Source organism: Anopheles arabiensis, chromosome 2 (genome assembly GCF_016920715.1).
Source record: "Anopheles arabiensis isolate DONGOLA chromosome 2, AaraD3, whole genome shotgun sequence".
Taxonomy (NCBI): domain Eukaryota; kingdom Metazoa; phylum Arthropoda; class Insecta; order Diptera; family Culicidae; genus Anopheles; species Anopheles arabiensis.
The window spans coordinates 20,486,605-20,502,630 of record NC_053517.1 but is presented as its reverse complement, the minus strand read 5'-3'; the positions used below and the strand labels follow the sequence as shown (position 1 = coordinate 20,502,630).

At 46.5% G+C, this 16,026-nt stretch overlaps 1 protein-coding gene across 2 annotated transcripts; it reads right to left on the bottom strand.

The window, feature by feature from the left end:
• Positions 1–72: 72 nt before the first annotated feature.
• On the bottom strand, positions 73–15,962 carry LOC120896792 (septin-1). 2 transcript variants are annotated; one of them, XM_040301243.1, is made up of 5 exons: positions 15,426–15,962; positions 3,451–3,643; positions 2,136–2,394; positions 1,704–2,069; positions 73–1,590 (listed from the first exon to the last, which is right to left on the bottom strand). In XM_040301243.1, the coding sequence occupies exons 1-5, from the start codon at positions 15,444–15,446 to the stop codon at positions 1,341–1,343; spliced, it is 1,089 nt and encodes a 362-aa protein (XP_040157177.1). In that variant the 5' UTR covers positions 15,447–15,962; the 3' UTR covers positions 73–1,340. The 2 variants fall into 2 exon arrangements, with proteins under 2 accessions (XP_040157177.1, XP_040157176.1); XM_040301242.1 differs by lacking the exon at positions 15,426–15,962 and adding an exon at positions 3,766–3,883.
• Between the last annotated feature and the right edge of the window lie 64 nt (positions 15,963–16,026).

The following is a 16,026-nucleotide window of genomic DNA, read 5'->3' as shown; positions in this document are numbered from 1 at the left end:
GTGTCAGTAAATCGTCGGTGGTGTGTTTTCTCATTATTTTTGTTCTATTTTATGGACAACAGCTTCAGCTTCCAGTTAGAATACGCATTTATTTGAAAATTGATCCTGCCCGGGGGTAAGAGAGGGGTCGGAACCGAAATGTAAAAAAATATATATATTTATGTATAGTAATACTCTAAAATATTTTCGAGACACACACACCCATCCCATCCTGTCTGTCTTCCCTGGCCTTCCCCTTACTTATTCGTCGCTAGTTTCGTGTCAGACGCGCGTAAAGGAGAAAAGGGGAGGATGGATTAACGTTTACTCTACTTTCGTCCCCGTAGAAAATTATTGCGAATGAATTGCAGCTGAATGACGTACAACACACCGCCCCTGGGCATCTCGAGAGAAGGAAAAGCATTATTTTGGTGTCGTTGTTACCCACTGCACAATTGAACTCGTACCGTAATTGGACATTTCGTGTCGTTTACCCGAAAACAAAGGAAAGCCATCGAGCCCAAAACGAGCTGCTGCAACTGCAACTTTATGAATGAAGCTAAAAAATAACCAAAACAAACAAGAGAGCGTTTTTCGAGATGGGTTTGGGTTGGGTGCAGCCAATTGGTCTGGTTTTTTAAGTACCCGTTATTAACCCCGGCCTGCTGTGTTTTGTTTGGAGAGGCAACTAACATGGAAGGTTTGTTCTGTATATATACTTGTATGCTATACGATCTAACCTTTACTCTACAATTATATGCGAATAGTTCGTACCAAAAATATATGTGTAATCATGATGATGATGATGATGATGATGATGCACAAAAATGAGGAAGATTTCAAAACGCGTGGGCTCACTGTTTTGTGTTTGCATTAAACGCAATCGAAACCACGGGGTGGGGGGGCTGCTGGCAGGGCGCAACAAGCGGCCCATTACCGCAAATAACGCCATCCACCAACTACTACTACTCGACAATCGGGGTTATTTTTTAAATGAAGAGATTCTCGTTCAGTTCCCACGGAGTGGGATGGGAAGAAGAAGATGGTGCGCGCGTGCTGATGAACCGGATGAGATGATCGTTTAACGTTACGCGGAAGATGGCACACGACGAACTGTGAAGATCCGTCTCGTTGTTTTTTTTTTGCGTTTTTTTGTTTTCTTCTGATATGAATCGTACTGCGCGGAATGATGAATGCTTTCGAAAAAATCATTTCATGAGAGGACACCAATACATTCTGTTTTGTTCGTTTCGTTTCGGGTTTTTTTGTGCATGTGCATGAACTAACTTGATTCATCATCACCATCCTCTTCTCCCCTCTTTTGTGTGTTTGTGTATATCCCTCTTTTCACTACACCACAATTACTTCTGTGCCTGAAACTTGGCCTGCATCTGGGCGAGCTTCTCCTGCATTCGGCGGATTTCCTCCTCCTTTTCGCGCAGGATCCGATCCTTCTCGGACAACACCTCGCCGGGCACAATGCCGGCGCCACCGTTCTCCTCCTTTATCACGGAATTGGTGTTTTTGCGCACGGATTTCGCCAACCGCTCCGAGCGATAGTTTTCGTAGTGCACCTCCTGCGTGACCTCCTGCAGGTCTTGCATGTGCGTGCTGTGGATGGGATGATATAGAAACGGCACTCATTAGTTGAATGAATTGCATAAAACAACCCCAAGCTGTCCAAGGGAACGAAGGGGAATGGAGACGACAACACAAACACTCACATCAGCATGGTGCGAAGCTTGATAAAATCGCAATGGTCCGGGTTTTCCACCTCGACGACACCCCAGGGGTAAAGCCGACCGCGCACCTTGCGGCCCTTCACCTCGAGCAGCGTGGTCGAGCCGCAGACGGCGAACGGGACCGCCTCCTTCAGCTGGCGCACCTGCTCCTTGTAGTCCTCGTCCTCGTCGCTATCACAATCGGGCAGTGGATAGATTTTGATCCCATTATCCTCAATCTCCTGCAGGATGCGGCACTTCAGGCGCTGGATTTCCTTCTTCGTCAGCACGTCCGCCTTGGCGATCACCGGCACAATGTTCACCTTGCAGTGCAGCTTCTTCATGAACTCGATATCGAGCGGTTTCATACTGCGAAGCGGAGTGGAAAAAGCACGTTAAAATCATGCCCGGTAAAGGAAAGCCAAACACACTTACCCATGGCCGAACGGCGAGATGAAGTAGAAGCAGCAGTGTATCCTGTTGTCGACAATGTTGCGCCGATTCAGGCCACTTTCGTCGCGCAGAAACCGCTCGTACTGTTCGTCGATGTACTCGAGGATCGCGCTGAAGCTATCGCTGTTATCGATGGCATCGCCGAACCCGGGCGTATCGACGACGGTCAGCCGCAGCTTGACGCCACGCTCCTCAATCTCCACCGTGGACGCGTCCAGCTTGACCGTCATGTTTTGCTTTTCTGTTATCGAGCAAAGACACATAGAAGAAACCATTAGTCAATCATAAACGATTGTACAACCTCCATTAGCAGAGGAGAGGAGAGGAGAAGAGCTGCACAAATTATTTAACAACGATTCGCAATTCCTTTCCTCCGTGTGGCAGCACATGCGCGACGATCGCAGTGGCACGTTGATCGTCGCGTAACGCTTCGCTGGCTACTATCATCGGCTGTGGCTCCTAGTAACGACTTCATTTGCACAAACTAGCATAATATGTGCGGTGGCAGACTGGTGGCCCCCTGTCCGTGTATACACCACCATTCCTTTGCTACTTTCACTAGCAATTCCATACACCGTGGAATGATATGCTCTTTTTCAGTCGTTGCTGTTGTTGTTAGCTGCAACCTGTTACACCCGGGTTTTGGCGGATCGCGTAACGCTCACTCGCTTGTGGCGTTCGAAGCGAAGGTAAAGAAGGACACCACCACGCCAACAAAAACTCGCATTCCATTCACTAGCCACCGACAGCACATGTGCAGCTTTAATTGATGGCGAACACAGGGCGACTAAATTAATGTGCCAACGACGCACACGCGGGGGTCGTCCCCTAGAACGTTGATTTAATGATCAATGTGCCAAGGTTAGTCGTCTAGCGGAATTATGATGTAGCGTAAGAAAAGAGGCTTTAATTGCTATCCAAATACTCCATTTGCACTAATGTCGTCGGTTTCAGGACGCATTGTGGAATTAATTAAAGAGCAACGTTGAAAGGAGAGTGTAACGTCGCTGAAATATGGTGCTTTTAAAATGCGCCACTTTTCCACCTTTTTCAATTTTAGCCATGAATAAGTCATCACAGCACCACGGCAGGGTAGTAAAGTGAACGAACTCAATTGAAATGCAGCAAAAGAAGCTTGTAGAAGATTCCCTGTACAAACCAAAGCGCTGATCGTACACTGTCTCTCTCTTTCTCTCTCTGGAACAATCCTTAAAAAGCACAAAACTCCACACAGATTGCATACTTCACGGCGCAAACCATTTACACACTACTTAGGGCACACATCGATCGAACTTACCGACCGCATTCGGTATGACACGCTCCGGGTAGAGATCGCTCAGGAACAGGCTGTTCACCAGGGTAGATTTACCGAGGCCAGACTCACCGACGACCATCAGCGTGAACTCGAACCCTTTCTTCACCGACTTCCGGTGCACCTGGTTCGGCAGGTTGGCAAACCCGACATAGCCGGACGTTTCCACGTTGGAAAACTAGAAAAAGAAGAGAGAAAGAAAAAAGCACACGAAACGAACAGATTAGATGATTTATTTTGCGGAGCTAAACACCCAAACTCTTGAGGCACTTGTTAATGCAAAAACACACACACACACACCACAGATTTGCAGAGCAATCGTAAGTCTCGCATATTGGGCCGCTTGGTTTAATTGCACCACTAATTGTGATCCGGACGGCAACAACGATCAATTGATTATGTGACGACCTGCGGCTAATTGCAAACAGTGCTGGGGAAAGGAAACCAAATTTTCCCTCCAAGCGACTCGTATCGGTTCTCCGCTTTACCCCTTCAGTCAGCCCCGACAGAAGCATGGCCGCTCCCGAAGAGCTGGAATAGGAAATTTAACCTAATTTCCTGACGAATTTCTTACCCGGCTCACCTGGCGCAGTGGTGGTTTACTTTCTAGCGGAAGAGGAGTTTGCATTGGACGAAGCGAAGACGTGACGGTATGATCAGCCGGCTTAAAAGCACACTGCCCTACCTGGGGACCGCTTCTACACACACCCATTCATTCCGTATGCAAAGACGGTACTACACGCATAGAGAGGCGCATTCAAAACCACGTCCTCCGCCTGCTTTCCTGCATCGCGCACCACTGCGGCAAGTTACGCGAAAGTTCAATCAACTCAACCCAACCACCTACAACAGGTGGGTGACTACCGCTCGAATGGCCACAGTATCGCACCACACAACGCCCATAGCTTAGTAGCTTGAGACACTTTCCACCAACCTGTGGCTGTTTAGGGGGTGATTTGAATTGGACTTGCCCCGGGGGGGCTACTGTCGGCTCCATCGTTACGCCGCCGTGACTGACTGACTGACTGACTGGTATCATTATCATGATTAAAATCGACAATAAATTACTTCCCAAACAGGTTGCAGTGGCGTAGAGTGAGAAATGCCGGCCGAAAATAATCATTCGATTAGTTAACACGCGAACACACCCATGATCTCACGGAGCACTAAACAGAGTGTGTGCGATTGCGATTTACGTGATCAAATTTGGCTTATGTTGGGCATTAATTTGTTTTCCAAATGCGTTACTTCGCTCTCGCTTTTTTGTCCATTTTCACGGCGGAAAATGGCCAAACAATGAAAAACCAGAAACCAAACCACGCTGGCGGAGAGTAAGCGGAGCAGACGGAACACAACGGTGGAAATATGCGGAAGTCGAACCAACACAATCTTACACGCATACGATGTTGCCAGGCCTCTTTTTTGTGAATTCGGCTCATGGTAAGAGGCGAATAAGAGATCGATAGTGATAATTTTGGCCGATGAAGTAACACGATTGCAAGCAGGAACAAAAAAATGACATGGCGGGTGAATTTTATTAAACTAAAAGCAGCAGCAAACAAAAAAAAGCCCACGAACGGAAAGGCTTGTTGGAGAGTTGGTGAAAAACTAAGTGGCCCCGAAGTAATAAAGACCTTGAAGCGGTTTAATTACACGGATCGGGAGAACAACAGGCGCCTAGTGCTGAACGGTGCCGTCGGTTAAATTATGTCCTGTTTCATTTGATGGAAATTGCTTCGACACGCACGAATAGCGCAGCTAATGCGTTTACAAAGAAGACGCCGTGTGGCCGCCTAATGGTTACTACTATTGATTTTCTTAGCTTAGTGCAGAGAGGAAATGATCTGTAAACAACACTAGCACACCATTTACGTACACAGTTGCGAGAACTATTTTGGAGGGAATTCCGCAAACATTCCACTTCCAAGATAAACGTTTTCCTTTCTTGGAGCCCCTCGAATGTACTACCAATTGTATGGAAATGTCCAAACTCTTCAACATCTCCATTGGATAAAACACAACACTATTCACACGACATCAGTAATAACATCATCCAAACCTCCCAGAGAGATGAGCCGATCTTTGAGTCTAGTAAACTCCAACCCTTTCCATACGATTATAAAGCAATTTTGTAAAACGTAATGGTTACAAATCAATTATACTTTTAGCGTTTAATTACACTTTCCATTAAATGACACACACGAATTGCTAACTTCTGACTTCAACTCCGATGACTCTATCAGTCCGATGAGCAACAGCAAAAAGAGTATATCAGAACTAGTGCAAAACCTAACCATGAACTTCCCCGTCAATGGACGATGGCCCAGTCTCGTACTGCTGTGCGGTGTTGCCTTAATGTTCCTAACGGCCCAGGCCGGCGGTGCCTCACAGCCTAACCGCAAACTCGGCAACACTACCAACTCCCACGTCCTGCGCATTACCAAGCTGCAGTGCATTGAGGCACCGTACAAGCGGACGCACCTGAACTACTGCAAAATGATCCAGTTCCCGAACGGGACGGTCGGGCTGAACACTTCCGTCACCATCCCGCAGGTGCTGAACTACTTCGAGGTAACGGCCAAGCTGTACTACAAGTACAAAACCTACCGCCCGTTCATGATCGACTGGAGCGTCGAGCTGTGCCAGGCGGAACGGATCGGCAAGTTTAATCCTTCCACCGCACTGGTGATGCGAATCATTGAGGAAAGCGTGCCCGAGTTTTACTATCCCTGTCCACACGGTGTAAGTGAGCGGGGGCGCGGGAGCACCGGGAGCAAATCAATCTCGAGAGATCACTTAGGGAAGGATTGTTGGCCGTTTCTTTGCAGAATCGTACGTACGCCACCTTGTGGATGTTTGAACCGAGCTATATACCGTCGACCTTACCGTCCGGGGACTATCGGCTGGACGTGTTCTTCCGTGACTCGACGCGCTCTATAATCTACGCGATACAGATGTACTGTTCAATGCGCAAGCAGGGCCTTCTTGGATTAGCGAATAAGAGAACTTGAAAGGATCAAATTAAGATCTTTAGTTATTTTCAAACAAAAAAAAAGCATCCAAGGAACTGATCAATGTGTCGGTAAGATCAGGAAGATCAGGAAGATCATAAGCTGTAACTATTTTCAGAAACATAATTTGCGTAGTTGATTTGCGTTTGTGTTGTATGATCTTGTCCTCTTACTAGAAAACAATGAACGAACAGAATAGGACAACTATATCCTCACAACAACAAAAGCAACTATTATAAATATCGACAGAGCCATCATGTCCAAAACGTCATGAAACGCCCACAGTAATGGATATTTTTATTGCATTTTTTCTGGCTGATAATTTAATTCTCACAATTAAATAGATAGTTTCCCAAATTACAGCTTCTAATTCCTGCTCTCTGGATTATGGATGGTTTACTAAGACTGATCACCGCGATCAGTTAGCACCAGAACGTGTTGCAAGACGGGTAGCAAGCAACCAAACCCAAGCATAAGCATGAGCGGTATAATATTCGCCAAGCATATAAATATTACTTTCCTATTCGTATCGGCACAAGTGTTGCTGCTGCTGCTGATCGTGCTGTCCGGAAGCGGTAATGCGGGAAAACAAGACAAGAACGGCATCTCGTACATTATGCGTATCACCAAGCTGCAGTGCATCGAGGCACCGTACAAGCGAACGCACCTGAACTACTGCAAAATGATCCAGTTCCCGAACGGGACGGTCGCCCTCAACACGTCCCTCGCCGTACCGATGCTGGTCAATTACGCAGAGATTGTGGCCAAGCTGTTCTACAAGTACAAAACCTACCGGCCGTTCATGGTCGACTGGAGCATTGACTACTGTCAAGCGGCACGGAAGGGCAACCTCAATCCGACCGCTGCCATCATGATGAAGATAGCGGAGAACAGTATGCCCGACTATTACTACCCCTGTCCGCACGGAGTAAGCACGGAATGATAATGCTAACGATACAGATGATGATGCTTTCTCTTCGGTCTTTCACAGAACCGTACGTACGCTACCTATTGGACGTTTGAGCCAAGCTACATTCCGACAACCCTGCCCTCCGGTGACTATCGATTGGATATCTACTTCCGGGACTCGAGCCGTATCACGCTGTACGCTTTGCAAATGTTTGCCTCGATACGTAAGCAGGGGCTGATCGGTTAGGATCGAAAGGCTGTGGGCATTGGAGTCTAAATAAATTCACGCAAACATTAATGCATGCCTAAAATCAAATTTAATGAACCAAATACACTATGTTGACAGAAATAGTACGCATTGTCATGTCTGGGGGACACTGTTCTCGGTTACTTCATTCGAACAGTACTGGGTACAACATACAGCGACCGAATCTAGATAACTATCGCGCGATAATAATTCGTTTCCCATTAAAACGTTTTAATTACTCAAAAAAGCATCATTTAGGGCTAGACAATCTATGTGGATCTCAAAACATTCACATCTCTGGTCACTAAATTTACTGGTTCTCAGCCCAGGATCGCATGCCCCTGCTGCCAGTGATTACCAACCAAACGATCCGAAATGAGCTCAGCACCAACAACCGCTCACCAACATCATGCAAACCACCTTGCGCTGCTTCACATTGCCGTGCTGCTGTTACTGCTAGCACTCTTACCAGAGGGACAGCTGCAGAGAAACAGACCCAAAGCAGGCACCATCACGCACAACTTGCGCATTTCCAAAATTATTTGCGTCAACACGCCGTACAAGCTGACGCATCTGAACTATTGCAAGATGGAGCAGCTTCCGAACGGAACGATCGCACTGAACGCCTCGATAGACGTGCCAATAGTGCTCAACTATCTGGAGATAACGGCCAAACTGTTCTACAAGTACACCACCTACCGACCGTTCATGATCGACTGGAGCATCGAACTGTGCCAAGCATTCCGCTTGGGAGGATACAATCCCCCCACTGCGCTGGTTTTAAAAATCATCGAAGCAACAATACCCGAGTTCTACTATGCCTGCCCACACGGAGTAAGTGCGCGTCAGTTGTCTTGCCTTCTGTTTGTTTGAACGCGCGGGCGCGTACACCACGGGATTTTGTGATTTTTCTCTACTTTCTCCCACAGAACCGCACATACGCGACGGTATGGTTGTTCGAACAAAAACTCATTCCCAAAAATATACCCTCCGGCGAATATCGGCTTGACATTACGTTCAGCGAATCGACCAAAACCATACTGTTTTCCATGCAGGCGTACGGAGCAGTGCGCAAGCAGGGACTCCTCGGTTGATGCGGTACATGGAGTGAGGATCCAAAGTTCAATGAATGGTTTTTAATCATGTTTTAAATAAAGTATTCTTCTTCTTCTTTTTCTCCACTTGCAACAGCATCCATGCGTTGATCTAGTGCCTGCGTCCAAAGGTTGACTTATTATGCCTGTGTCACAATATAGATCTTATTCTAAACCTGCATAAGTTTTACCCAAAAGCAGGATAATTAATCCAGCACATATCCTGCCTTTCAATAGCGCTTTTCTCCAAATAGAGGCATGGAACTGACCAATATCTCAGTAATCAGTAGTAACCACGACGAACTTTAGCAGTAACTATTTCCAAACCTATAATTAGTTGTGTTGATTTGCGTATTTAGTTTATGATTTGGCAATTCAGTGTATAATAACGCAGTATTATGGATTTATCTTGTTCTCTTATTAGGTAACGATTAATTCATAAATTAGGAGAGTTGTAACCTCAAAAACACAACCAATATCTACAACAACGCAAAAACTTAATGGATTCATTAACGTCGGTGTTTGATGCATCCTTTTGGAATGATCTATGATAACCCATTGTCTAATCAAAAACTTCGTCAACCGTTTCTTGGATAAGAGAGAACACCATTCAATCAGATCAGTTCACATGAGCTGTATATCCACAAAACATGTAAATATTACTTTTATGTCTGTAATATCACAAGTGCTGTTGTTGTAATTTGCTTGTGACAATAAAGGTAAAAACGGCATCTATTGGCGGTGTATTATGTGTTTCTGTATGTTATGTATGCGTTTGGTAATACCATTGCCGCAGTGCACCGAGACGCCGTATAACCAAACGCACCTAAAAATGGTTCAGTAGTCGTAAATGCTTCAAAGACTACCTAAATTAGAACAAACCACGTTGAAGATGTTTAAGTAATCAGGAGTACTAATGATCATGCGGATGATGATTCTTTCACTCTTTTACAGAACCGTACGTATCCTCCCTATTGGATGTTCAAACCAGCTTACATTCCAACGACCAGACCGTCGTCCAGGACTTCCCATACGTAAGCCAGGTGTGATCGATTAAGGTCGTAACTCTTTTTGCATAACAATTGCTAGAGGATGACAAACCAATGAACCCTAAGTACTATCAAGCGTTCAGGTCTTCTTCTTCTTCTATTTGGCGTAACGTCCTACGCGGGCATGCCGGCCTATACAGGCTTTCGAGTTTTAATTCATAACCACATTAGCCGGATAGTCAATCCTTGCTACGGGGGGACGGTCCATTCTGTGCTTGAACCCATGACGTGCATGTTATTGAGTCGATCGAGTTAAGACTGCACCACGGGACCGCCACAGCGTTCAGGTCCCTTGGATTATTGATTCAAACACAACGAAAGTGTGACGGTTAAAGAAAATAAGTAACCAAATCTAGACAATTAATCGCAAACAATTCGTTCGCAAACGATTCAATTATAACCATTAAAAGAGCCTTATTAGACGTGGGTTGAAATTACTACATTATTTTAAATGCATGTGCCCAACTCCATACTGGCTAGTGATCATCAATCAATCGATCCGGAATGAACCCAACAGCAGCAGCAGCAGCAGCAGCAGCAGCAAAACATAATGCAAACTACCTTGCACTGCTGAACTTGACAGTGCTGCTGTTGCTTCTGGCATTCGTACCGCAGGGCCAGCTGCAGAGAAAGAGAGCCAGCATTAATATCACACACAACTTGCGCATTACTAAAATGCAATGTACCAATACGCCGTACAAGCTGTCACAGTTGCACCTTTGCAGGATGGAGCAGCTTCCGAACGGTACGGTTGCGCTGAACATTTCGCTCGACGTGCGGCCCGTGCTCAACTATCTGGAGATAACGGCCAAACTGTTCTACAAGTACACCACCTACCGACCGTTCATGATCGACTGGAGCATCGAACTGTGCCAAGCGTACCGGATGGGTGGGATCAATCCCTCCAGTGCGCTGGTTTTAAAAATCATCGAAACAACAGTGCCAAACATCTACTATGCCTGCCCGCACGGGGTAAGTGTTCTGTAGCGTTCGCCAACGTCTGTCGGTCTGATTCCATCGCTGATTTTATTCCCCAGAATCGCTCATACTCGGTCCTATGGTACTTTAATCCGAAATTTATTCCCGATAAACTACCCTCCGGCGACTATCGGTTGGACATTGTGTTTCGCGACACGTCCAACACCGTGCTGATTTCGATGCAGATGTACGCAGCAATGCGCAAACAGGGACTCATCGGTTGATGCATGAAGTGAGCATCCAAAATTCAATTTAAGTCTTTATAATTCTTGTTTTCAATAAATCCTACTGTACCAACTGCATACACCTTTTATAAAGGATTGACTGTCTGCGAATGATCAAGTTTACAAAAACGGCTGGATCTTCAGCATGTAGAAAGCTTAGTCTTGTTCGCACTGCTCCTTGCTGATAGTACACCTCAACTATCCCGGTCTGCTGCTGTGCTAATAAATTCCACGACTATGGGTGTAAGAAACACCTTCAGTTAGCCGAATAAAATTGTTCCAAAAATTGTAGAAAAAAAAAATAATACAAACACTTAATTGTGCAACAAAGTGGTAATGAGTGGCATTTGCAGCGATAACTCTGCCCGATTTAAACTGCACCAAAACTCTGTCACTCCAGTTTGTGCGAGTCAGTATGATCCCGTCAACAGCTTCCGGCAGCTTGAAACGCCAAAGGGCCCTTCTACTACTTTGCCTCACCGCACAGCTGCTCCTGCTCTGTTTACTGTCCGACGGGGTGACCGCACCGAAGACAAAGCCACGTACCAGTGGCATGGCCACCAATCGTACCGTACGCGTCACCAAAATGTTGTGTATCGAGCAGCCTTACAAGCACTCCACGCTCCAGCACTGCGAAATGGAACAGTTTGCCAACGGGACGGTCGGGTTGCACATTTCCGTCCACATCCCGATCGTGCTGGACTATATAGCGGTGTCGGCTAAAGTGTACTACAAGTACACCACCTACCGGCCGTTCATGATCGACTGGACGATGGAGTACTGTCGGGCGGCCCGGGTAGGCACGTTCAATCCGACCAACGCACTGATCATGAAGGTGATCGAGGAAAGCATGCCCGATTTTTACTATCCCTGTCCGCACGGTGTAAGAGTGGGGAACGAGTGACGCCTCCTAACCGATCCAAACAGCTACTAAATGTTCTTGATTTCTTCCCTCCATCAGAACCGCACGTACACCGTTTTCTGGCTGCTGGATACGAAATTCATACCGCAAACATTACCGTCCGGCGACTACCGGTTGGACATTTTCTATCGCGAATCGTCCAATGTGCCCCTGTTTGCACTGCAGATGTATGGTGCGACATGGCATTATCGGTTAAATACGGTGCTGTGGCACAAGATAAAACATTCCTTCCAGTTGTCAAGTCACCTTTTGTATAGCTGTTCAATTATTCAAACAATGTAGTTAGTTTCCGGATCGGGTAGAGCTACGGGTGGAAAAATCAGTCTAAAAAAACAAAAGCATAAATTTAAAGTTTTATTTAAAGGGGACCATATTGTCTTTGTAAAACAGATTGGTAAATAGCGGATGAGGTTCAGTACCAAACTATATGCTTCTGCAGCATCACAAAACCATGCACTAATAACGGACTATAATTGGTGTAAATCGTGATGACTATCTTCAATGTAAAACTGCCAAATTAATAGTCCCGACCCGCGAGCTCTAAATTTAAAATCACATCAACATTGTCACTAAACACCGAGACACCGTTTAAGTGCGTCCATCATTCGCTGGAGCTGGATCAGTATCCATTCTGCTTCTGAACCGGACTGTACGCAGGAGAGTTCATCCGCGCCGGCCCCCACAATGGGTTCGCTAATACCCAAAAAACGCACCCTGATTCTTCTCTGCCTTCTAGCGCACGCACTCCTGTGGTCACCGGTACTGCAAACAACGGCCCAGCTTAAACGGAAATCAACCAAGAGTGGTGTTTCACACAAGCTGCGTGTCAGCAAGTTGCAGTGCGCTAACGCACCGTACAAGCACACCCAACTGCACTACTGTTACATGGAGCAAATGCCAAACGGAACGGTCGGCTTGAACGTTTCGCTCACGATACCGACGGTGGTCAACTATTTGGGCATAGTGGTGCAACTGTTCTACAAGTACACCACCTACCGACCGTTCATGGTCGACTGGAACATGGAGTACTGTCAGGCGGCACGGAACGGACACTTCAGCCCGACCACAGCCGTGATGATGAGGGTGATCGAGGAAACGTTACCGGACTTTTACTATCCCTGTCCGCACGGTGTAAGTTGAGTTGAGGGAGCGACCGGAAGTCGCCATAAGACGGTGGTGTAGCATCTCTCGTTCCCTTTTTCTTCTGCAGAATCGTACATACGCTACGTTATGGATGTTTGAGCCAAAGCACGTACTGCCAACGCTACCGTCCGGCGACTATCGGATGGACATCTACTTTCGTGATTCGGCGGATGAAGAGCTGCTTGTAGTGCAACTGTTCGCCTCTGTACGCAAGCAAGGTTTTGTAGGGTGAAAGTGGTTTTCGGGGCCCGCGACATGTTTAGCATCATCTGCATTTATCCGATACATTTCAAGCGTGAAATTTACACTACACTGTTAATTGTTATCGCATCGCATCGTCGGTTGCTCGCTGCTGGCTAGTTCATGTACATTAATTAAAATACCATTTGCTACAATTTGCCGATGGATCTTTATACTGAAAATACTAGGAACATTAAAATGATTAATACACAGTTTTTGCAGTTTAATTTTGTTGATTACGATGATTTCAAAAATCCCATAAATACGTCGGAACACTCGCAGTCAAGCGCTTTTCCATTAAACAAGAGGCTGTTCGGTGTCATTTTCATCGCATTCCTAGGCATCCCAACGAAGATTGTTCAAAATTCATACATCATGTATACATGTTTTTAGCAAAACAATCGTTCAGTACTACAACAAACGTTGCAGTGCTTCGAATAATCTATAAATTCGACAATCTCACTACATAAAGCGCATCGATCGTACTGCAGCCAGCGTTGATTTATTATCCCAAGAGAAAATCGTTGCAGCAAACTCTCCATCGCTTTAAATCGCTAGCGAAAATAGGCCAAGGGCAAGGTTGTTCTAATCGTTTGTTCCTTGTCGTGGACATTCCATGCACCTCCGGTATCTGATCAGATGTATGGTGATTATGTTTGAATGTTATTGTGGGGGCGGGTGGGCCTGAACAAACTTGCCAATGGAGCATTGCCAAATAGGACAGATCCTGCCAGACATTGAAGCACGTATTTGGAACCAAATCACAGACCAAGCGAGATAAACGATTGCTAAACTGTTTGAGCATTGCGATACAATATTTAAACCTGATTCATTTGGTGCTTGGGATTAAACATTAAATTTACTTCACAATATGAGCATACAGTTTATTCCTTTCGTACAAAAAAATCAAATATTAAGAAAATACGGCAACGGATCAGATACGCGGCACGGTTCCGTCCCACAATTGACGGAATGAATGATGCTTTACTTAAATGCAGGGAAAGTTACACGCAATCAAAGTAAACACAGTTGCCCTGCCACAAACCGGGAGCAACATTCACACAAGCAAACCTCAACCGAATCGCTGCAAAGCAAAACAATCTCACATACCGGAAGTTTACACAACAACAAGCTTCTTCAACATGGGCTGCGTGGCTGTGATTGAAGCGTCACGATGCAAAGAGATTAAACCGCTCTTATTCATCTTTCCCTTGCCAGCTGCACGCACACGCACAAACACGGCAGCGCAACGCATTGAGTTGCATTGTGCTATGCGTAGTGGAGCAGCATAACATACGCAGTGGTGGCTGGATTGGCCCTGGTCAACAGCCAACAAATGAACCTATTTTAAAAAACTCAAGTAAGATTATTCCCTCAGCATGCGTGTGTACGCTGAATGAAACCGCTCGGCCGCTGGTGAACCCTCCGCCGAAGAGTCAAGTGATTCACTGCTCTCCTCCGGCCAGAGACAAGTGTTAGCCACAAGTCAAAACGCTTCCACTTGTCTTGTCGAATGTGGGAAGTAGCGCAGACGAACAACAAATTGATGCCAATGCCGATGATTTCCATCCCACACGCGCACCCATACCGGCGGGTGTAAGTGTGGCGCACAAGTGCATCCATGCGCTTCGCTGCAACGCGCCTGGTCCAGGCTGGCTTTTTACTACACACCCGTAGCGTTCTCTCAAACGGAACGCAACACTGTGTGCTTTTTTTTAGCGCAACGCAAGCCAGACTCTGCTGGTGTGTTGTGAAGGTTTTGCTCTGCTTTTTTTGCAAACATTTTGCCATCATCACCAGCAAGCGCCGCGACTCGCCGCCAACTTCGATGTGAGTCATAAGAATGCGGCGAACGGCACGTAAACCGCGCCTGGACACACACACACAATCGCTTTGCCAGCGTGAAATGGCGGTGGTGGATTTATATTTTTTTTGGCAACATCAGCATGTTTTTAGGACACACGATATTTCGGTCCCATTTTTGCTAGCCTAATCGTTATCGATTTGGCGGACCGTGCCGTGAACCGGAGGCGCCCGCTACCGATAAGAATGTGACTTGCTTGCTGGAGAGGGGAAGGTTATGCTCGGGCTTCGCTCTTCGCCAGTGCGCTCTGCGGGGACACGGTAAGGGGGTAATACTTACGGACTTGCCGGAATCGGACATCGTCGACGACGTTGTTTGTGGCAGTGGGCGGCACGAAACAAAAACAAATAAGCGGCAACGACGCTCGGCAGGCACTGTGTGTCACACCACACTCCTAGAGGGCTAGCTTATGGCTAATGGCCAATCCTTTCCGTAACAGCAACGCAACCACTCCGACGACTCACAAAAGGTCATGCAGGAAAATGCTTCCGAACAGGGTGGAAGGAGGTAGGTAGTTTACAGCTAAATTGTTCCCCGTTTAAAGGGAGACGAAGGACACACACTGACACACACACTCACACAACCGGAAACACACACAAACGCACAGATATTTGTTAGACGCACACAGTTTTCGACTTGGTTGGTCTTTTTCTTTGGGGCAGAATACACTCGGTCGGTTTGAGGTTTTCCGTTTCGCGGCACAGCACCGATTGACCGTCTTTCTCGTCGGTGCGTGTTTTTCGGTGCGGAAATGTCGATGCTTGCTTGTTGTGTGGCGCTGGGGAGCGAAACGGCTTTTGTCCAGCAAGGCGATGGCAGCAGCGTACCAGCGTCAGGGGGCGGCAACCTAAATGGTAAACGAAAAGAGATAGTTAAAACT

Excerpts from the sequence above, each read along its gene's own strand:
- LOC120896792 (XM_040301242.1), bottom strand. The coding sequence starts at position 3,798 with ATGCGAGACTTACGATTGCTCTGCAAATCTGTG. Across the intron at positions 2,070-2,135 it reads ATCTCGCCGTTCGGCCATGG|TATGAAACCGCTCGATATCG; the intron begins GTAAGTGTGTTT and ends TCCGCTTCGCAG. Across the intron at positions 1,591-1,703 it reads AAGCTTCGCACCATGCTGAT|CACGCACATGCAAGACCTGC; the intron begins GTGAGTGTTTGT and ends TCCCATCCACAG.